Raw genomic sequence first — 23639 nt, forward strand, 5'->3', positions numbered from 1 at the left:
CAGGCAGATCAGGTTTCCTGTTCCCCATAACTGTTCCCAGTAATGGTCTAAAACCGACTTCAAAATGCAAGGACATTTGTATGCATGGTGATCTTCGGAGCACACACCTGCTGCTTAAAGGCACTGTACACTTTGCTAGTTCCCATACAGGAAAGCAGGCTTCTGATTTGAACCCTTCACCTACATAATACTCATGAACAACCAAACAAATAATAATAATAAAAATCAATATAACGGAAAATGCCAAGAGCTTAGATACAGTATACGTAAGAGTAAGGAAAAAAAAAAAGACCTCTATAGTGAAAAGCTAGTTTTTGTTCAGCTTCAGTGAACTCCATGCAGCTGGTTTAATCCAACAGCCCCCCAACCCCAACCAAACTTTCTCCCAGCAAAGCATGCCAAATCAGAAGTGTGTTCTTCTGTGAGATTTCTGCCTTCTTCTGGAGCTTTCATAAGCTACAGGAAAAGAACAAACAAACAAAAGAGGGCTGTTATAAAAACACAGACAGGACAAATCAATGCAATGAAGGATTTACAACAAAAGAAAGCAAGTACTGAGAGATTTATTTCCTTTTGACGTTTTATAGATTCCTGCCCCTAAACATCTTCCTTTCACCAAGACCCTCCAATTTTTATAGACACACACTTTCAAAAATAATTAGTTTTCTGACCATCCACACTGACTTTTCTTCACCTGCATTTGTTCAACAGACCAGTCTATAAAGAAACATGGCTTGCATTGCAGTTCATCTTTAAGCAAAGACTTCAGGAGAGAGCTCATGAAACTTGCTTCTTCTGCAGAATTTTTTCAGGAAAGTGGAATAAGAGGAAAAAACAGCTTGAGGATCGTGGAATAAATATTCAGTTTTGAGAGCAACAAACACAGCTTTCATGTTCTAAGTAGCCAGACTCAAGACCTGAACTCTGAAGAAAAGCCAAGGATGACTAAGAAAAAGTTTAACATTTAAATAAAAGGTAGAAAGTTTATACTTCTCTTTTATGTGAACAATATCTAACATCTTTGAACAAGATCTAACACATTTTATTTTCAGCGTCATCATTTATTAATTGAGCCTGCTTGTAGAAAAATTGGGTCCAATTTGGCTCCTATTGAAGTCAGTGCCAAAGCATGCCAAAACACCTTTTGTCTACACTGCAACTGCAACAAGGTTCTCCATGTAAAGTATTCTTAAATCAGGGAAAGGCTTTGGTAAGTCACTACTGCTTGCACAAGAAAAAGAAGCGTTGTTACCAAATCACTGCCCGAGGAAAAGAATTGCATTTTGCCAGAACAGCCCAGGGACAGATGAATAACTGAAGGAATCAGAAGGCCAAGAGCATTTTCTTCATAATAAATCTTGTCCACACCTATCTGGAGCACTGGGAGAGGGGAGAATACAACCTCCCTTTTTTGGAGGAAGACAGTTTGTAGAGGTGATTTTAAAGACACTATAGTTGTCAAGTCTTAACACAGAAGAACAAAAGACTAGTCAAAGTAATCCAGAATAAATGTGGCATCTTGAAGGATACCAGAAACTTTTGTTTCCAAGAATGATCCCACAGCTTTAGTGTTCCAGGTGAAGCAAGTACACAGAAAAAAAAAAAAAAATATGAAGTGTTAAGCCAACTCAAATGTTACGCACAAGAAGAAAAGGCATGTGTTTTGGAACATCTAAGTCCTTCTGAGGGAATTTTAGAGAGGACAAAAAGAATAGGGGGAAGAATATGGCTAAAGAATCTGACATCACTTGAAACAGAAGCAAAGCATTTGATCTTTTGAACTTTAGGCTTTATTCAATCCTGGAAAAAAAAATACTAAAAAACAGCTTTGAGGCAACTCCCTTCTCCCATACCCAAAACAGCCAATGCAAATTAAACCTAAAAAGCTGAGGGCAAGTCAGGGCATCCACACAGCTCTTCAAAAGCTTCTATTGCAAGGTCTTGTGGCTTTCTTCCCTTTTTTCACCAAGGGAACAACTATATGGGAAAAGTTTTTTTGCAAGTGTAACCATGCTGTCAATTTGCATCTCTCTTCATTTGCCCAAGGCCTTTGCTTGCTGACAACCAATACTGAACTTAGGCAGCCTTTCTCCCATGATCCACTCTGAAGTGTCCTAACTTCCTCTGAAAGGAGATCCAGGAATAGCTGTCAGGATGACTTGCTGCATGGTCCTTAACACAAACAGCTTGTTTCACTCATTCACATCAGTCTTCGGTACTGTATAACACTGCATGCACCTTTCAGAGCACCCTAATATATGATCACTCACTCCTTACTGTCATGCTATGAAAATCATAACTATGATGGTCTGGGACTCGGGTCCTTCTTTTACTCTGGCATAGTGAATAAAAGAACCAACCATACAGACAAAAGGTTGTCTCTAAGCATCGAGCAGACTTCAAACAAGCCCCAGATAGGGGGGGAGGTCTGGGCTGTGTGCAACACAATGTAGATGTGGCCAGTCTGCACCACTTAGCCCAGGATGCAAGCAACTTGTACTCCCTCATACTGTCTTTCCAAACAATAAAGGCACAGCTACAGGAAACCATGGGAAATTTAGGATATTAAGGCTTCTCAGCATGAACAAAAACTGGAAAGTAGTAGGTAGTAGCACTTGCAGCCTTACAGTCCAATTTGGTTCCGATACATTGATTCCATTCCCTTCAACTCTGATAGAAAGATTATGTCACCTCACAAACAGCCATCTTCTATCTTATAACAATCAAATAGTGCCACAGAATTATAGCAGAGACAAGGCCCACTGCAGTCTGCTTCTGTGTCTGATGATGGCCAACACCAGCTAGCTTTGAGGACAGTTTAAGATGCCCCCAGTAAGGTGGATGTGGAAAGTCTGCTTTGACATTATGTATCATAGCAGCATTCAGAGGTTCTCCTCTCTTTCCAGAAGCGCCATCTAGCCATTTGCTCCCAGCTGAGCTCACCCCTCACACAAGCATTCTTCCTCCTTTTTGAGTTCTACCTCATTAGCTTCACCGATTTCCTGTGGTAAACAGGCATGCCTTAAAATAAAATGTACTTGTCCTTATGGTTCTCAACATAGCCCCTCGTAAAGATGACTCTCATCATAGACAAGACGTTACACTGAAAAACAGAGTATGTGAAAGACAGGAAGCAGGTCCAGTGACTACCTGGTTAATCCTGCAAGATGCTCAACTGCCTTTTGTTCTGCAAAGCATGAAGCATGTGCTTACATACATTAGTAATCATGCCAAATTTTACCACTAATTACAAAGGGAAACTGCCATTTTCTGCCTTCCAAATATTTTTCATGCAGAAGAGAGATAAAAGATTCTCCTTTTCCATTACTAAAAGGTGCTTTGTCTCACACATCCAAAGAACTTATCCCTCAGTATACTTAGTTCACATTTTCCTGAGAACTGCTTATTATCAATCACGCACCTATCTGCAACTTCAATAACCAGACCTAGAGGAAGAAAGAATGTTTCTTGTCTGGCTCACAAAGAACCATTTTGTCACCCTGAAAAGTATAAAGCGTAAACACTGACAAACATTGACAAAAAGTAAATACATGAACCACACAAAATGCAGCCCACTTTTACTTTCACATTGGTAATTATCCATGACCATAAAATAATGGGTTTATTATAAATTTTGAATATGTAAACAGAAGCTGTTGGTTTCCACAGAATGTAAATGATCCCCTTTACTAAACATAATACAAATACCTGACCTAAGTGATGGTTTGCCACATACATTCACTTCTCTCGCACCACACCAAGACAGAATATTAAAAAAATAAAAAATAAAAAAATCACTAGGGGCAAAGAGAAAGAAGGAATTGTTTAAAAGGAATCACTTCAAAGCTCTGAGACTTTTAAGAAACAAGCTTTCAGATAGCACCCCCTTTCAGATAGGTTGCATATGCTGATGATGCACTCCAGTCACTAAAGGTTTCTGTGAAGAATGATCCAAAAACCCCTATGTGGGTGTTTAACATTTACTTTTCAGTAATGATGGTTTGTACTGTAAATTCAAAGAAACTACTGAGGTTTCTCATTTCCTGCTATGGAAAGGAACTAATAGAACTGCACTTCATAAGAGGGTTTCTTCCCTTGTCATCACATCATTTCTTTTCCTCTCTCACTGATACTCCCAATTCTTTCTGTCTCCTAATTCTGACCTCCCCATTGCTACTGTTTTCCTTTCCTTCTCTGAAATAAACAATGTAAATCCACTTGGTGGTGTGACTGCAGCTGCCTGTGGCTCATATCCACCTTAGACTGGATCACCCCGACCCTTTTCTGTACACCTGCCTCCCAAGGAGTCCCTGAGCAGTCAAACTGTGGCTAGTGGGACAACAGACAAAACAAGGCAGGGTCGGCTTACGGTGATTTAAATCTCTGAGTATTTACATTTTACCTTTTATAAAATCAGTATTTATGGTCACAAACCAAGGAAAACGAAGTTTTAATGGAGCTAAAAGGGCATGTTCCCACTTGGCAGAACAGCCAGGCTGCCCCCTTAACAGTGCAACAGAACCAAAGGAGCACAGCTCCCATTTTGCAATGTTTCCACTTCTGAGTAACAGCATGGGGTGACCCCAAGCATGTCCCTTTGACCTCAGTGCTTGCAGGGTTCAATCATCCTCTATCCAGGATGCAAAGGAAGAAGTGGGAACAAAAGCACAATCAATATAGAAATTACAATCCTGATTTTAAATTATGAAATTACATTGGTATACAGGAAGCACGAGATCTGAAATGTGTGCTAAAAATTAAGTCTACAAAATTCTACTAAGATTTTTAAATATGATTATTCACCCACAAAAATCTCACTTTTGAATAAAATGCAGCCAATACAAGCATTATCATTACAAAAAAAAAAAAAAGTTTCAAACATAAGGGTTTAAAAAAGAAAAAGAAAAAAACTGACAAGAACAAAGAAAGGGCAATATATCTGTAATCTCTTGTCTTTTTACCAAAAATATGAATATTAATAGTGATGCAGTGTGACCAGTAAGTACTTCTTGTTTTCTCATACATTTTCAATAGCACCTTTATAACAGATATTTTAGAATGCGAAATTACAAAAAAAAAAAAAAAAAATTACAGCTTCTTAATTAAATTCTCTTTCTGAAGCACCTTCTTCATTATTTAGACACTTCAAGAGTTCCCCTCATATCATGTGGTTCCAGTTCTCAGCAGTTTTCCTTCTTGAGGGGAAGGGTTGCAATTTTGCAGCTACATTCAACTTAGAACTTTAATAAACTGAGTAAAATATCAACAGACAGTATTTAACTATACTAAATACTCCAAGAGGTGCTAATTCCAACTTACATAATTCCAAAATAAAGGTTAATAAAAAGGCCACCTCACACAGTTTACATTTACCCTGATTATGTTAAGAAATTACTGCTCATTGAAACCAGGAAAACAGACCCTTCTGTCAATATTATTGCCGAAACCTCAGGTTGACTAAGAGGTAACTTCATTTAAAAGTTAATGGATTTCCTTCTTGCTGTCATGCTGGTTTCATTAATTTTGTTAAGTGCACCTAGGGAAAATAAAGTCTCTCAGTCTTCATTTATTTTTTGGTTATTCCCTGGAGTATTCAAAATTGCTGGTCTCATCTGTAAAGATCCTCATGAAATTAGTAACCTATTTCAAATACATGACGGTGACTTTGAGAAGTAGTTAATAGCAAGGTTTGTGAATCCTTTTGTTCCTATTTTAACAAGAGAACTGAGACTGCACAATTGCACATGCACCATCTTGTACTCAGTGCACAGATTCCCTAGTCCCATTTTATACACATAATAAAAATTTAATGAAGTTAGAATCTTTCTAATGTGGAAGTGGTACAGAATACCATGAATTTACTTTTTCTTTTTTTTTTGTAGCTTTTGTTACAAAGAATGATTGGTATTGCATCAATGATATTAAAGAAAAACGTGTACTTATTCACACATAGAGCCTGATCTCTGCCGATGCGCAAAATATGCGCACCTGACAGAATAGTGCAGTTTTTGTACAGAAAAGAAGCAACGAGAATGCAAACAAGACTTACTAATTGAATCTGTTTTTCTGAACACTGTTTCAGGTAAAATAAATAAATAAATTCAAGATAGTGTATTTTATTTATTGTGTTAATAAAGGCTTACCTTTTATTAACAGTTTTTTTCAAAAACAATGAATATCCAGAAAAATCCAACCAGGGGAAAGGAAAGAATACCCAGATTTAATGTGCTTCAGTTTTGATATTACAGTTTATTAGAACAGACCAAAATTACCATAGGTCAAAAGCAGCTGCAATCTACCATTAAAAGATTTTCATGATGAAATAAAATAAAATATTTTCATGATGAAATAGTGTACCTGCATAATTAAGCAAATTTATCAATGAATGATGTTACTTTTTAAAAGATGTAGAAATAAAAAAGAGCAGAAATCACTGTTACAAAGGATTCAACCCATAGTTACATAGCAAATGACTACCAATTTGACTTTTACTGTCAACTCTCAATTAGAATCATTAACAAACTATGAGATCTTTCTATTTGTAGGGATCTATTTTCTGCTGACATGTGCATGCATGCATTATGCATTTATATTTGGGGGGGAAAAAAACAAGAGCCCACCATTGCCTGCTTGGAGTCCCTAGACCTAAAGTAGCTTATGCCAAAGGCACACCCCACTTTGGGTATTTTTTGTTGGTGGTAGTTTTTGGTGCAAAATTTAATATTTATTTATTTATTTATTTATATTTATATATAAAATACTGTGCGGACAACTACTCCAACTCTTAACAGAATCAAAATACGTGATGCACACAACCCACCCACAATCAGGTATCATGTCAGAACACTACTGGCATGCGCTATGACTTCAAGAAATAGACTATGCCTACTCAGAAGGCAACACCTTACCAAAAAACTGCCCAATTTATTCCTTAATCTGTTTGAAGGTCAGTTCAAAAAAAAAAAAAAAAATAGAAAGGTAATTATTTTCTTTAAGTTATCAGCTAATTCTTGCCCTATTTGTAGCAGGTCTGTTAAAAACCTCTCTCAGCTGGTATCCTGAACATCCTTTTGGAGCTCCACCCAGGATCACGAGAAGATGCCTCAAGCCCATGCCACATACCAGGGTCAGACACACCTTACCAGAAAGCGGTGAAGGGCCTCTTTTAATCCAAAACAGTCTGGCCTAAGAACAGACATTTCTTTTTTATCCCAGAACATGTGCTCTCCAAAATACCCCTCTCTGTTACCGTACTACAGGGAAACATATCAATTATGAGATATTTGATGCCCTTTCCTGATTAACTGTTACCAGCCTACTGCCAACCTGCAGGCCGGAGGGCTAGTTTCCCCATTTTCGTACCGCAGTGCTCTTATCTCAAGCCACGAAGGCACAAAGGGAGAAGAGCAAGGCCTCATGGCTAACAGTGAGGAAACAGAAAACCCATGAGGAGCAAAACCGTGCCAAGCAGAGCGGCAACAAGGCAGGGGTTACACCACAAGCTGCCATGGGCGGCAAGGGCCTTGTCGGCTGCCTCTGCCCTTCTGATGCTGACCCCCCTGTGTGACCTTGGGAACATCACCCAGCCTCCTTGTGCCTTGGGTGCCTTGCTCAGGAGCAGAACAAACAATCCTCAGAATCCTTTCAATCCTTTGAAATCCACAGAGAAGAGCCGAGTACCCCTGGCCTGTTCTCCAAGTCTTCCTCTTGCACAGCCTCTGCTCATTGTTTTAGTCTGAAGTGCGACTGAAAGCCCGCTGCTCTTGCATCAAGAGTGCATTAAGAGAGATCATAACTCAAAATGTCATGTTTTGCTGCGCAGAGCTGCTGGCAGACATAGCAAGCCAGAAGTAATTATCACGCAAACTAAGCATAGCATTTTCAAAACTTCAGGGACAAGTGTCTACTTCTTGCCATTATTTCAGATTCACCGAAGAAATGAAGTTGACTGGCACTCCTCAAGTCACAGCACTCAGCCTTCTGCCCTTGAAAGCACACAACAGGACTAAATCCACTACAATGGCATAACTACGCAAACAGCAAATAGCTATTAAGTTGCGGTTTTCATTTCTAGCAGACGTGCATTTGCTTGGGGGAAAAGAGAGGAATAAAGTGGCTTTTATAACCACTTAAAATATCTTGCTTTTGTAAGAGTTCACGGTTTGTAAAACAGTACCAAAGACATAAGTTTCCTGGGTAGCTGTAAACCCAATTAAAAGTGTGAAAACAGAAGAAAGGAGGAAATCTTAGATCTAGAATAAAATCCATTCAAACATTTATAATCTGTACCTTCTGCCAAAACTGAAATTCTATAAAAACAAGTGCAACAAGACTCTGCATTCTTAGACGTGTATATGAAAACAAAAGATTTAAAACTAAACATTCAGAAGAGGCTTATACATCTGTTTCACTTCATGGCTGTAATGTCAAATGACAGAACATAGCAAATCATGTTTTATTTTTTTACTAAGAAATAATCATATAAATTTGATGGAAAAACATAGACTAAAAGCAACACTGATGCTCCCTGAACAGTTCAAAATGGCATAAGCCAGGATTCAGTTAAAAGAGCCAGCTCTCCTCCAGCTGTGAAGCGGATTGGGACACTGATCCAGCTGAAGACTAACCCAGAAAAAGGGAAATCAGTGGTTACTTTTCAGCTGGACGCGCACTGCTCTGCACACACAGCTGTACAAACACTTGTGCCAGTACAAAGGCAAGAAAGAACACAAAGGTGGAAACCACTGGCTAGGGGAGAGCTACGCAACTCCTTTCCACAGCATTTCAAAGGTTCACAGAGCTACAGCACTGGGTGTGTCTTCACATTATACAAGTTTAATCTAAAAAAAAAAAAAAAAAAAAATACAGGCTGCTGCAAAAAGGGAAAGCCTCCTTTCCCTAAAGTTCCCTACAGTGCAGTCTCAGTGCCTACCGTAAAACACTAACCAACTATTACTTTTCTGTCAGATCCACAAACTGCTCCAACTGTTCAGTGGTTAGATTCAACACAGGGAAGGAGCAGGTGGAAGGGATCAAACCCACCATCAGACCACCTCCAGGTCACAGTAAGTATGGCAGGAAACCACTCCCTGGTCTTGAACTAGACCATTCCCAACACCGCAAGCCATGCGTTCTTGAAAAGAAGTTACATCCTCACACCTTTTCTGTCCCATGGGAGTTTTTTGTCAGACATCGCACACACCCCACCACCTTCTAGGGTTGGGGTTCATGACCAACAGCCACAGGACTATCTTTGCAGATTATTCTCCTAATATTCTTCCTCCGTGACTGCACAGGCAGCAAAAGCATATGTATGTATAAATATGCATAACATACCCATGTCTGCACATACAAAGATGCGTCTAAACTTAGACTTCAAAGACCTTAGGTAGGTACTGAATTCCAGCGTCACTGTGATTTGCCTACTCCTCTGCACGAAGCATGGATTTATGAGCCTATCTGCAGGCAGTTGACTCTGCAGGGCTTGACAGCTCTCCATACACGCAGAGCTGGTAGTGCCAGAGATTATAGTTAAATTTATAGTTGGATTTGGGCTCCCTCTCCCTCCCCAGCCTTTTCCTTTCTTTTCACCAGCTGCTTCACCAAACTTCAGTCATCCAAGCTGAAACATACAGAATACCCCAGGATGATTTTTTATTCTTTGAAAGTCTCAGCCACTTCCAAGAATAAAGTTAGGAGAACTGATTTTTCTCCTTTTTTTTTTTTTCTCCCTGATCCTGTCCATGCTAAAACCACATTCTCACATTACTACCAAACCCCAAACCCCCATTTTCCAACAAGTGCTTCAAGTGTCCAAGACACGCCACTTGCTGTCACCAGCCTTAAAATCGCAGAGGACCTAGCAAAGGGCCCTTTTGAACACCCTCAGCACTTGCACGCTCCGTCGGGGCTCATTAGCGTTCGGCACAGGACAGCTTTGAAGAGCTGCTCCGCGCTGCAAGGGGCTTCTCCCAGAGCCATTCCTGTTTCTTTTCCTTTATTTCCTCCTTTTTCCTTGTCTTTTCCTTTCCTTTTTATTTTGCCTTTTCCTTTTCGGCTTTTCCTTTCCTTTTGCTTTTTCTTTTCCTTTTTTTTTTTTTTTCCTCTTTCCTTTTTCTTTTCCCTTTTTTCTCTTTGCTTTTTCTTGTTCCTTTTTTCTCTTTCCTTTTCTTTTCCCTTTTCCTCTTGCCTTTCTTTCTCTTTCCTTGCCGGCACACTCGGGATAACGCCTGTGCTCGGTGTCCCGGGCACTCGGGAGCCTCCGGCACCTGCTCCTTCCACACCACCTCGGAGCAAACCCTCCGCAGCCCCCATCCACCCGGCGGCTGCGCGTCCCCCCGCCTCACCTTGCCCCTCGCGGGACCGCCACGAAAACCCACGGAACGACTAATTTCCAGCACCCCCCCCCCCTTCCCCGTGCACCACCACCGCAGCCCCCGTGCCACCCGTACCTTGATGCCCTGCTGCTGCGAGGTGAGGGTCAGCTTGGACTCATCCAGGAGCAAAACTTCGCAGTAGAACTCCTCGGGCACGGCGCAGAAGCAGCCCATGCCTGCAGCCGCGGCCGGGGCCGGGGCCGGGAGGCGGGACGAGCCCCCGAGCGGCGGCTCAGGGCAGGGGGGGCAGAGGCTCGGCGGCCGCTAGGGCTCCGCGCCCGGCCCCGCGGGGCCGCCCCCCGCCGCGGCCATCCCCGGGGGGAGCCCTCCGCAGGGGAGCAGCGGGGCAAGGCAGCGAGCAGCGAGACGGAGCCGCCGCCGCCGCCCCGGGGAGGAACCGAGCCGCCGCCCCGTCCGCGCACGCTTCCCTTTGCCTTGCCTCCCCTTCCCTCCCTCTCTCCCTCCCTCCCTCCTTCCTCGCTTCCCTCCCTCCTTCTTCCCTCCCTGCCTGCCCTTTGTGCCGAGCCGCGGCCCGGGGGCGGCCCTCAGGCGGCCGCGCTGCCCCTGGGCCCCGACGGCGGTGCGCGGCCCCCCGCGGCCATGGCAGGGGGGTGCCGGCCGCCGACCCCCCCCCCCCGACGCCCTGCGCCGAGCCCGGCACGGCCGCACCGGGACCCCCGCACTCGGACCCCGCCGGCGGCCGCGGCAGCAGTGACCCCTGCTGGGCGCCGGGGGGCTCCGGGGGGCGGCGGGGAGGATGATTTTTTTTTCCTTTGATTTTTTTTTTTTTTTCGTGTTTTTAGGTGTTTTTTTGCCTCCCTCTATTTGGCGGGGGGTGGGGGTTCGTGAAGAGGCTGGCTTGCCAAGCAGCCTCGGTGGGGAGTGTTTAGTGTGCAATTAAGCAACGAACTTGTCACAAAAATATTTAACCCCCCCGCCAACCCCCTCACCCCCCTCCCCCCCTCCCCCCAAAAAAAAAAATAAATCCCTGTAGTATATTCTTTAAAAACTGTAACATAAAAGAAGTTGGAACTGCCCTTGCTGCTCCTCCGTACACCCTCTGGATCACACAGTGGTCCGCCCGTGTGTTTTAATTGATACAGACACCTATACTCGGTAATTTCTCCCCCTCAGGCTGAAGGCTAAGCCCTGATGTCCCTGTGCATTTGCTTAGCTTTGCATGCGTGAGCCGTCCCACCAAGGATCATACAAATTTTGCATGCGTAAATTTAGGAATATGCATGTTTTTCTGATGATAACCGGCTTGCACGCTTTGCATAAGAGAAGGGTACAAGGAGATTCCTCCCTCGACAAACCCTACGAGCTATGTACATGTAGGAAAGTCGCACAGGGAATTATACCTCTGCATTTAAACACCTGCCCTAAACAAAACCTTGATGCTCCCAGGTGATATCTCTCTAATTTCCCTTTTTTAAGTGCAGGTTGTGTGTAAACACGCACAGTGAGGTCCTGGGATCTCTTCAGCCATCCTGTAGCAGCAAAAGCAGTATTTTCCATGAGCACTGTGACAATCAGAGCAAAAGACGAATTTGTTAGACAAACACTTGTGTAACCAGTATTATACATGTTTGTAAAAACGTAGCCTTCTGAGCAACTTTCAGAATACAAAGTATGGCAAAAGCTTAAAAATTCAAGTTCCTAATCTTGCTTGTTAGACTATGTATGCCCGACGAGAATGTCATCCATACAGCACAAGAAATTTAGATAAATTTATTCCTGCTCTTTCCAAACACATTTTTCAAACACAGTTCTTGCATCCTTCTGACAATGGACAGTTTTCTAGGGAACAGATGGCTCCTTTTTCCCCTCTCGCTAGTCTATTTAGATCTATATATCATGCACGTCATGACATAAATTACCCCCTCCGTCAGTTAAAGTCATTATATATGTATAAATCACTGAATAATCAAGTGAGAGGGAGGGCTCAGTGAACCCTGAATCTGTTTTAAAACCTTTAACTATAATTTAAAAGCAGCTTATATTGCTAAATCACAGCCCCGCACCTGAGCAGTTTAAATCAAGGTTAAAAGCAGCCCAAGCGAATGATTTCATGCCTCCTGTTTTTGAAGATTCTTTTCAGGCTCCTGCACACTAGCGGATTGGTCCGCAGGGACTACACAAAATGTGCACTCGTGTTCAGCTGGTGCCAGTCTTTGGAGCACAGAGACATTAACACATAAAATCATCTCCTAACCAACTACTGCCAGAGAGCATAGCTAGGAGCTGCTCCATCAGCAGTGCCTGAACCTAACGCTTGAGGTGAGAACCTTGGAGGGAGTCCTGGACTGAGGAAGTGAGAAAATCTGTAGGAGAGCAGAAGAGGAGAGGAGGGAATATATACTAGAAACCAGTACGAGCCTTGAGGGGATCGAGAAAGCAAAACTGATTTAGAGGGGCAAAAATGTAGGGCCAAGGCTTTGCTTAGACCTCTAAGCTACTTAAGACCAGCCCTGCCTAAGTATGTCAAGTATCAGGACAGCTCACAACTTGGGAGAAACATAAGATAGTCACCTGCTTTTAAAATCCATTGGAAAACTCAGCTTCTTTTTCCCTGCAAGAAAAAATTAAAAAACAAACAAACAAACAAAACAAAACAAAACAAAAAACATAGGTCAAGCACTGCTAGGAAATACCTGCTGACATAAACTCTCATTACACAAACACTTATGGACATGTTTAACTCAGGCATGTAAATACAGGACCAGGGCATAAAGGCATTTTTTGTCCATCACCTATTGAATGAGGTACACAGCGCAATTCACTGCAGTCACTGTGATCTAGGACACCTTCGTAAGAATGATTAATTTTAGCTGTAATCAACTATTTGTGATGTGGTTATACAAACTGAGAGCCATGACTTTGGTATATGAAGTGACCTACATCCATATTGTAACATGTCAGCATTAAGACTAATTGCCCAAAGGAAAGTTTAGCATATCTGGTTTCTCACTTGTCTTTAAAGTTTCACAGCCAGTAGTCTAACATGTAGCAAGAGGCATGTTGACCTTTTTTTAGCCATTATTATTATCACTGACCTGTTGCTGTTATTCCCTAGTCTATAGAGAAGTAATTCCTACATCTCATCCACGTGGCATCCTGAGGACCTGTGAAAAGCTAAAGCGAGACACTGAGCACCACCTTCACTTTCTTCCTGGTGTAAAGATGTGTCTCCTGGCTTCCTGCTCACATGCAGAGCAGAGAAAATCACTGTGCTCTAGTAAAACAAGTGTAAAGTGAAAATAGAAAACAGCAGCACATATTTTCTGGGCTAAATGCACAACCCTGAATGCATCTTCCATTATAGAAATTCCCAGCAGGAGAGCCGCTCAGCAGGTTCCAGCAGGGACTATGTTCTTCACAGGAAACACAAGGTGCAACTCTTTCAGCAGTATTGCGCTGCTCTGGCTTCACATGTACCCACCTGCCCATACATCACTGCCTCAGAACTGCCCTCAGTCATTTGCAGTCCCTCAAGAGAGGTCCTCCAGGTGTTTGACATGCTGTTGGAAGCTATATTTATTTCTGTCTCTTCCAGCAGAGAAGAGAACTCAAGCAGGCAATGCAAAAATAATTGTTTCCACATACCTATTTTACAGCATTCAGAACCTGAAGTTTGTGTTACAAGTGTATGAATTCATATTTCTATTCACTTCACTTAGTAAAGCTTTTACTTAAAACACTCTCATGAATACTACGGTCTAACAATTTCTCCAAACTATATGTTACTACTACACATCACATCTGTATACATCCGCTGGGCAGTAGCAATGCAGAGTGAATAGTGACTTGACATTATGCTTTACTTAATACACTTAGCAAGCCCTTAAACTAAGATCTAACAGTCGAGACCACTTAAGTATGAGAAATGTTAAATTAAGAACTATATTCAGATCTATAATGCAGAGATAATCTGAAAACAAACAACAGCAACAACAAAAACCTTAAAAGGACCAAAATTACTCTTGAACAGCTGATTAAATTTCTTTGCATTTCTGTAGCAATAGATACATTGAAGAGCTCTAAACTGAGATGCCACTTAGTAAAAATTCATTATTGTTCTTTTCCTTGCTTGTTCATCTAGAAAAGCCCCTAGGAGAGTGCAGCACTACATACACATACGTAATGATGAAGTAAGTCATAGAAATACTGCATTTTTTGATTTTGAATAAAGAGAGAATTATATTAAATGTAATTTCTCCAACCAAAAATATATTTTTTCAGAGTATTTATTGTAAACTGTAGAGCTAAAATAAGAAACAGATCTCTTATATGTCTATCAAAGCTAGAAAAATTCATGTCTTAAAAAAAAAAAAAAAAAAAAAAAAAAAAAGCTACTATTAGCTACTATTTATTCAACCTAATTTTATGTGTGATGTGGTTTTAGAGTCTCTGTTAAGATTTTGACAAGTTACCCCTATGCAAAGAAGAACCAGATGATCCTGTTTTATTTTGCTTCTACTTAGCTTCCTTGGCAGAACTTGAACATGTTTTAATAGTAAAGATAATTGAGAGGCAAGATATAATAATCTAACTTACAAAGAGAAGAAAAATACATTCTCTCCAGGACTTGAGTTCATGCCCTGACACTTTACATTGGTACTTTGTGGCACCACTCAGCAGGAGGAAGGAGTCTATGAAGATCTATGATCTATGGATGCTCTGAAGATGGAGAAAAACACATCTGTTTCAAACAGTACTATTTAAAGGATAAACTCCCACCCTTCTTAGTAAAACAGGACTGAGCAGATCTACGCTGAAGCACAGAAAACACTATTGACTCTAAACTATGAAAGCTTTCCTATCACGTTAGAGGAGCTTCGGAAGAATAGCTTTGTTTCTAAGTCAGAGAGCAATGATATGCCAAAACCTTCAGGCTTAGGGAGCTAGAGTTATGCCTGTACCAAGGTACTAGATATACTCTGATATTCTTCTAAAAGGCAGTTGTTCTGAATACATTTACTGAGGTATCTTTTATCCCAATGATAGGCTGGCCATGCTGGCTGGCAGATTACAAGGGACGCGGGCAATCAGTCAGTCTGTTGTTGCTTGAGCTCCACGCTGCTTAAGCACAATGGAAATCATGTTTGTCTGCAACTATCACCCCTTCTTCTCCTCTCCTCTGCATTCTGAATATAAGTTGGGGGGGGGGGGGGGAGAGGAGGGGGAGGCATTGCTGCCAGGAGATTCTCAGTTCTGCTCTCAGAGGGATATAGAATTATATTATTCCTCTACATGTGTTGGAAATAAACCTGATGAGAACTAAACCTAAGTAATGACTTAAGCAAGCCAAACATAGGCTGAGAGGACTCTCCTGGCCAGAACTGAAGGCTATTCAGGAAGGCAACCAGTAAGGAGATAGTTAAAGTGACACAGGTGTCAATTAGGATGAAAACAGGGAGTGTCTCTCACCCACAAAAGAAAGTGTTTATGGAGACAAAACATTAGTAGTAGACCAAACATCAGTAAGCAGCTCTGATAGATAAAACTACTGTAATAAAGTTTATTAAACTAACTGCCATGAACCTTAATTTTAAAAAGTTGACAAATTTTACAAGTATTTTACAAGTATTAGATTTTATTCTGTCTTCTGATGTCTAAATATTACAGCCACATTCACAATTGAGTCGACCGTAAGTACAGTTTCTAAGTAAAAATGTAGTTCTCATATAGCTACCTCAATTTCTATTACTGTGAGATCTATTTTAAAATAATTAAATCAGCTGTAGTAGTCAGCAATATTTCAAGTTTAGAAAATCTGGAAATCCATAGGTTTTCTGATGTGGTTTGTGCTAAGGATTCCCTTTCCTGGACAAAAACTCCTTTTCAGTTGTAGCTTGAATGCAGAAGATGTAGTAATTGAATGGAGAACATCACCTATGGTGAGCTACTGTGATGGGACGCTGTACGTAATCAGAAGACATCTTTATTTTTCAGTGTCTATACATATCTATGATGATTTCATGAACAGGATTTCAGCAGCTGCCTACAGATGATCACAGAAATAAACAGTTCATCACACATCTTGTAGACTCATATACTTGATGAGTGAAAAAGCTTGGAACATGTCACGTAGCCTGCTGTGGCTTCTCTTCACGTTTTCTTTCTGTAGTCCAAGGATGGGAAGTATCCCCTTAAGCTTCTGTACCAGTCACAGAATCTGAATGATGTGAAGAGGACTGCCTACAGAGGAATTGCCAGATGGGGTCACTAAAGGATCCAATTGATTTCCTTTTTACAATATTCCCTTAAACACGGCACCATTTCTTGCTGCAGAGCCCATGAACTCACTCTGATAAAGCATATTTTTGGAAATATCAAGTCAAGCTGAACAGGAAGATCTGGAAAGTTGACCTCTTTTCTGGGAGTTTATCTGCAAGTGTGGTTTCACCTGACTGATATGTTTGTGTGTGCATCATTTGATAACCTTTCTTTCTTTCTTTACAACATGAAAAAATGTAAGTGAGAACTGTATGAGGCAGGAATTTCCTTAGTAAACCAAAGAAATTAAAACAAAAATATTTCAAAAACATGTTCTCAGGCCCTAAAAAAGAGACACAAAATATTTTTAATGTCCTGGTACTGCAACATTTCATATTGTCACAGGTTAAGTCTCATGTGGCTTTTAAGAACAGAGCAATACTTAAGCAATACTTACTGCTCCCCATTATTCTGTATAGCTAACAGTATAACTTTTGCTTTCAAGTTACTTGGACATTACACCATTCAGCTGGATGAAAAGAGACTCTCCTTCCAGCATAGGAGAGGAGAAAGGAAAATACATATAAAGGGCAAGAGATAGGAAAAAAAAAAAAAAAAAAAGGAACAGATTTACAGATTTGTTTGTTGTTTTGGTGGAAAGAACTGTGAAATAAATGAATGGGTGGGAGAGAGGTGAAACCTAGATAAACAAAGGATGCAGTTAGAGCTGCATTAGAGAAGAAAGAAATAAAAGGAAGAAAAATGGAGGGGGGAAAGCATATAAACTGAAAAACAGAAAGAGGATGAAAGTCTGATAAAAAAGACTCTAAGCAGGAGATGTTTCTGTAGGAGCTGAGCCTGCCAAATGGGGATAGAAAGACAGGATCAGACTAGGTCATGAAAAATGTAAACACCTCTGATGGAATTGAAGTGCAAATACTGCTTGTGCAGGCCTTGCCCTCAAATATAACACTTTGCCTTGAAGGCAACTGGAGTGTGGTCTAGCGCGATGGGTGTTCCTCTCCATTATCTGGTTCCACAGCCCTGTTGTGTTCCTCACGGTCCCTAGCTGCCAACCTCTCATAGTGTTTTACTTTGCACAATTTCTAAATGTGGGCTGCTGGTGTTTTCAGGCACCACATCTAATGCTGTGCCACACTGTCATTCTTCCTTAGCACATGGGATAAACAGCTACCCACATACTAGTTGGTCACATAAAGGTTATTTTTGCATGTGGAAGGCTTTGTTTTCTCAACTAAGATGAGAAATATTACATGGTAATGGAAGATCCTAAGTATCTCAAAGTTCAAGTGTTCACCTCCATGTATAGCATATTATATATATCATATATAAATTGATTATGTTATGGACAGTTGTATATTTTCTAGAACACAAGAGTAGGAACGTTTCTCAGTCACATAACATGTAAATATATTGCTATTCTAATATATGCATGTTTTCAAACCCACCACATTACAGAAGAGCACAGATTGCCAAGAATTGATACAGAAGTCCCCCAAAGTTGTGAGAGCTCTGTGTACAGTGTCTGTGAAGAGAAGATTTATGAGATTAAACCATTCCTTCCCCAATACTTTTACAGAGAAGCTTCTTCTTTACTACCTAATAGTTTTCCATATTCGTAATACCAAGTTCACCAAAATCGTGTCCACTGCTGCTAGCACAAGATCATAATGAATTGCGTGTGTGTGTGCATTTTTGCATCATGTTTATGTCATTCTGATATGGGCTAGATTCCTGGCATCTTGCTTCTTTGCCAGAAGAACATACCTCAAATACCATTTTGAATGGTTGCTTACTTACACCTCTAAGTCTGCTAACCCAGCCAATGCTTATAGCAAAGTTCTCCATCATTCCTTGCATGTTTACAGAGACATGTTTGCACAGACTATAATGTTACTAAGTTTGCCAATTAAAATCTAAGGATAATTATGTAGTACTTCAGTTTACCTCTGGTCTGTACTACCCAAAGTCAATTAATAAATCATTAAAATCTCAGCTGGAGTTTTCTATTTACTCTGTTCTCTTTATGGAAGTGTTAAGAAACCCAGGAAGGGAATACTGACTAGCATACCAGTCATTGCAAGAGCTTCATTTTTTTGTAAAAGGTGAAAGGAGCGTCAGACAGATGACTGAAACAAATTTGAATTTTTCAGATTACTTAGGTCTTTGAAAGTGATTGTTTTATCTAATACTTTTAAGGTTTGAAAGAAGGTATGACACAACTAAACTTGCTATCAGCCTGAAGCTCCCAGGCTCAGGACCCTTTTTTTCAGGAATAAATTTAAGCAGCTCACCTGCTTCCTGTTCCTTTCTGTATAACCCTTCTGGCTGTGGAACAGCCAAGCTTAAGAAACCATTGAGCAGGACTTGTACCAGGTGCCGGTGCCCTGGCACTGGCAAGTGGCAGGACACAGACAGTTCCACATGGCTACAGCAGCCTCTCCACAGGGCACGGCTGTGCCCTGCAGCCGAGATGTCAGTGCCTTGGAGAAATGTGCTTAAGGGGGAAAATGCTCCATGTCGGAGAGAAGAGTGAGGAACAAGTGTGAAGCTGAGTTCTGCAGGAGGGCAGGAGGTGCTGCAGGCAGGCAGGCAGGCAGCAGCAGTTCCCCTGCGGGCTGTGCAGGGAGAGGCCCCTGGTGGAGCAGGCTGTCCCCCTGCAGCCCATGGGTCCCCCATGGAGCAGATCTCCACGCTGCAGCCCCCCCATGGGTGGAGGAGCCTCTGGTGGAGCAGGACAATGGAAGGAACTGCTGCCCATGGAGATGAGCCCCTGCAGGAGTGGGTTGTCTGGTGGGAGCTGAGGACCCATGGTGGAGCCAATGGTTCCTGAAGGACTCCATAGAGAGGATCTACACTGAAGGAGTTGAAGGACTGTAGTCCATGGTAAAGATCCACACTGCTGCAAGGGAAAGTTGTGAGGAGGAAGGAACGGCACAGACAAAGCATTATGGACTGGCTGCAACCCCCATTCCCCATCTCCTCTTTGTCACTCAGTGTGATGGAGAAGGAGGTAGAAGTGTGGGGAATGAAAGAGTGAAGTTCAGCCTGGGAGGAAGGGAGGAAAAGGTGTTGTCAGTTTTGTCACTGTTTCTAATTATTCTGCTCTACTTTTTAACTGGCGATGAATTAAATCATTTTTCCCCAAGCTGAGTCTCTTTTGCCCATGACAGTTGATGGTGAGCAATCTCTCTGTCTTTATCTTGACCCAGAAGCTTTTCATCTTTTCTTCTCCCCTCATCCTGTCATGGAGGGGGATGTAAGAGAGCAGCTGGGTGGGAGGCTGGCAGCCAGTCAAGGTCAATCCACGACCAAACTGATGATGTATCAGTAGATGTCAAAGTGAAACCCTGGCATCACAGTATCACAGGGTAAACCCAGCTTTAAAGTGTTCTCAGGCAGTGTTTAGTTCAACCTTCTGCTCCAAGAAGGATCGACTATGAGACCAGACAAGGTTGCCTCAGGACTTCATTCAGTCCAGTTTTGAAAGCCTCAAAGGATGGAGACTATACAGCATTACACTCCCACACAGGTAAATGAAAGCCATCAGAACTTCTTTTACATCTGTATGGATGTGTACAAGACAGCCACCAAATCAGACACCAGGTTATTTTGCATGGGTGTTTGAACATACCAGGGTTCTCAGACCACATGGCACTTACTTCCTGAGCTTTTTCAACACAGGTATGACTGATGCCCTTTACACAAACCTAAAGCAGGATTAGTAACTCAGCCTAGTCACAAGGAAAACTTACTAACAGTGGCAACTTTCATTTTACCTTCTATGGGAACTTGAGCTTTCAGTTCAAGGGGGAAAATCTGAGCAACAGAAGAGTTGCTCCCACAGAGCAACTCCCACAGAGTTAGCCACAATCTGCACAGCATTTGTGGGATTATCCTGTATGCTTCTTCATAGACAGAGAAATACCCTGTAAAAGAATTCTTATAAGTTATTCAGATATAAATAAATTACTGACCTTGTCAAAAATTGAGTTCTGGTTAGTCAGGCTCCCCAGCTTATTAGGAACAACACTTGGAAAAGTTGCTCCCTGGAAGTTTTTGTTTGTTTGTTTGCTTGTTTGTATGGTTTTTTTGTTTGTTTTTTTTTTTTTTCCAGGATGTCTCTGAACAGTATCGGCTTGCTCAGAACAACTTGCTTTAAAGAACAGTCATTTAATTTTGCTTTTCAGGGCAGGACACACTACCATCTGGAGAGCTAACCAGAGTACCTGATCCCTAAGGCCAGCCTAAACCCACAATCTGTCCCCATGAAGGCTGGATTTATATAAGCCAATAGCCACCCATCAGATCCAAGCATAATGTGTTCAGGGTTTAAACTCATGGCCAGAGAAACAGATGGTTCTTTATCTGCAGAATGACATCTTTGGTTAGCAACATCTAAAGTCATTTCTAATGCCCGCAGCTGATCTTTTGTGAACTCTTGTTTTATACCTCCTGATATTTCATTATTCAGTCTTTTGAAGGGCAGTGTGTGCTCATACCTCACAGCAGTTCAGACAGCCGTTAATCACTTAACAGAGGGTATTATATGACACTGTCATTAATAGAACAGTAAATTAGGGATGATCGTTTCTGTTCTTATGTTTCTCCATCCTAGTAAAACAGATTCAGTGGAAGTGTGTTGTGCTAACTGTGCCACCCTGGGGGCAACTTACTTCTTGAACTCACCCTCTCACACATGGCTTTATCTGAGCTGGACACACAGAAATTAGTTCCAAACTAATATAATTAACAAATGAAACATATTCTTTCTCAACAGTCTCCTGGGGCTACTTATTTCATCAGCATCCTAGAAAGAGAATCACAAGGTTTGGTTCTTCATATGCTGTTTGGAAAAGACTCTTCTTTTTCCGCTGTGTTGTTAAGCAGCTGACAGAGAAGACCATAAGAGCAGCAATGTGCCTGTTGTTCATTCCTCTCCAGTAACTTGCGTGACTGGTTAGAAGAGTGACTAACTGATTGATTTACATGCCACAGACCTTGAGCCATGGCCCATAAAAACAGTTGTCTTCTTCACAGACAGTTTCCCACAGGATCTTTTTTGTCTGTTACTGCTGCCTCCAGAAACAGCATCTGTTGGGCACTCCAAGTCTCCCTTTTCCTTAAATATCCATTATTTCCCATTATAATACTAACTTAAAGGATTATAACATTAATTTAACCTCAACTACCTACTCATAATACTAACAAACATTGTTAAAACAATCATTAAGGGAATAATAAACTTCGTTATTTCAAAGCACTGTGCAAACATAAAATAATGGATTGATCCTACAAAGAGAAACACGTAAGATGGGCAGAGAACACTCTGCATTTTCTATAGCCAAGAAAACTGAGGTATAGACAAGCTAAGTAATTTCACCAAGGAATTATGCTGAGTCAGTGGAAGCGTGGAATGACTTCTCAAATCCTAAATTCATATTTGTAAGCAAATTGCCTGTTGCCTGTTGACACGCTATTTCTCCTCATCTCTTTCATCAAGAATCTCTGTGATTAAAATGTTGGTAAATAGAGTAACTCATGACTTCTGAAGAGAGTAGAAATATCATGTTGACAGGCCCAAAGGACTAGGAGGATAGGTATGTTAAAGGGTGTTTTTTTAAAAAGCAGATTTCAAATCTCCTACTATCACAACCAGAATTAATTACAACTCAGTAGAATGAAATTCATTCTTAACTTCTTAATGTTTATTGTTCCCATATTTTCACTTTATTGTTGTTTTCACATAGAAGAAGATGGGAAGGGAAGGGAAGGGAAGGGAAGGGAAGGGAAGGGAAGGGAAGGGAAGGGAAGGGAAGGGAAGGGAAGGGAAGGGAAGGGAAGGGAAGGGAAGGGAAGGGAAGGGAAGGGAAGGGAAGGGAAGGGAAGGGAAGGGAAGGGAAGGGAAGGGAAGGGAAGGGAAGGGAAGGGAAGGGAAGGGAAGGGAAGGGAAGGGAAGGGAAGGGAAGGGAAGGGAAGGGAAGGGAAGGGAAGGGAAGGGAAGGGAAGGGAAGGGAAGGGAAGGGAAGGGAAGGGAAGGGAAGGGAAGGGAAGGGAAGGGAAGGGAAGGGAAGGGAAGGGAAGGGAAGGGAAGGGAAGGGAAGGGAAGGGAAGGATCCTATATATATTTCCTACAATAATATTTAGATTCCTAGTCCCACAAGTCCACAGAAATATCATCAGTGGGAAGAGCATGTTTAGAGATCTGTACTGAAGCTGTGAATTTTGCTTCTTGCAACATGAAAGAAGGCACAGTGAGACTGCGTGTAAATGAATCTGTGTACAAAAAAAAAAAAAAAAGAAGAGAAATCAAAAATTTTAATTTGTCATCTTGCTCAAAGACAAAAATAAGATATTCCTCCTTCGTTGTGTATAAGCCATGGTTCTGGGTCAATCAAATTCTACCATATCTCTAGGCACTTTTTAATCTTGAGTTTAGTAAAGGAAATAGTCACACAAGTAGATTGAGCCTCACTCATCTCACTGCAGAGAAGTTGCATGTGGTTGTGTTTCTTATAGACAGTGGGAGTCTACAGGATGGAGACTGCAAACCCTGAAGAGTGTAAGGGAAAGTCTATCAAACGGGTCAAACAGGGGTCCAGCCTTGCTTCAGAACACTCTAGACTTACTCAGCTGTGTCACAAATAGCAAGTGTCTGTCAAGCTCCTCCAGAGAAGCCAACATGAATGAAAAAAATAAGCAGAGCAACAGTGTATAAAAATTATACACATTCTGTGGCTTGTGCCGTAAGTGTCTGGAAATTATTTTCTATAGCATTAATTAGACTGCAAGTAAGGGGAGGACATGTGAACTGGCTTAGCCTAGTCAACAACAAAGCAGAATAAAAACTTTGCCATAGCTCTCTTGAGAAACCGCTTGGGAGTAAGGATGCGCCTGTTCTTCTCATAGATCTCAGCCTTCTGCAAATTGGGCTTGTGCCTGGCTGTTTTGCTATGCCATAGGACTCACATTCTGAGTTATCTCATTTTTGTTAAGAACTAAGTAATTTTTTTCCTTTGCTCC

The 23639-nt window shown here is 41.5% G+C and overlaps 1 protein-coding gene across 1 annotated transcript in view; it reads right to left on the minus strand.

The window, feature by feature from the left end:
- The window catches only part of EPB41L4A (erythrocyte membrane protein band 4.1 like 4A), a 133820-nt gene extending 122976 nt beyond the window's left edge, over window positions 1–10844 (minus strand). Inside the window, exon 1 of the mRNA XM_068666761.1 lies at window positions 10452–10844. Within this exon, the coding sequence (XP_068522862.1) occupies window positions 10452–10550 (99 nt within the window). The 5' untranslated portion in view covers window positions 10551–10844. The remainder of the gene's footprint in view (window positions 1–10451) is intronic.
- Between the last annotated feature and the right edge of the window lie 12795 nt (window positions 10845–23639).

This window comes from Anas acuta, chromosome Z, assembly GCF_963932015.1.
Source record: "Anas acuta chromosome Z, bAnaAcu1.1, whole genome shotgun sequence".
NCBI classification, from domain to species: Eukaryota; Metazoa; Chordata; class Aves; order Anseriformes; family Anatidae; genus Anas; species Anas acuta.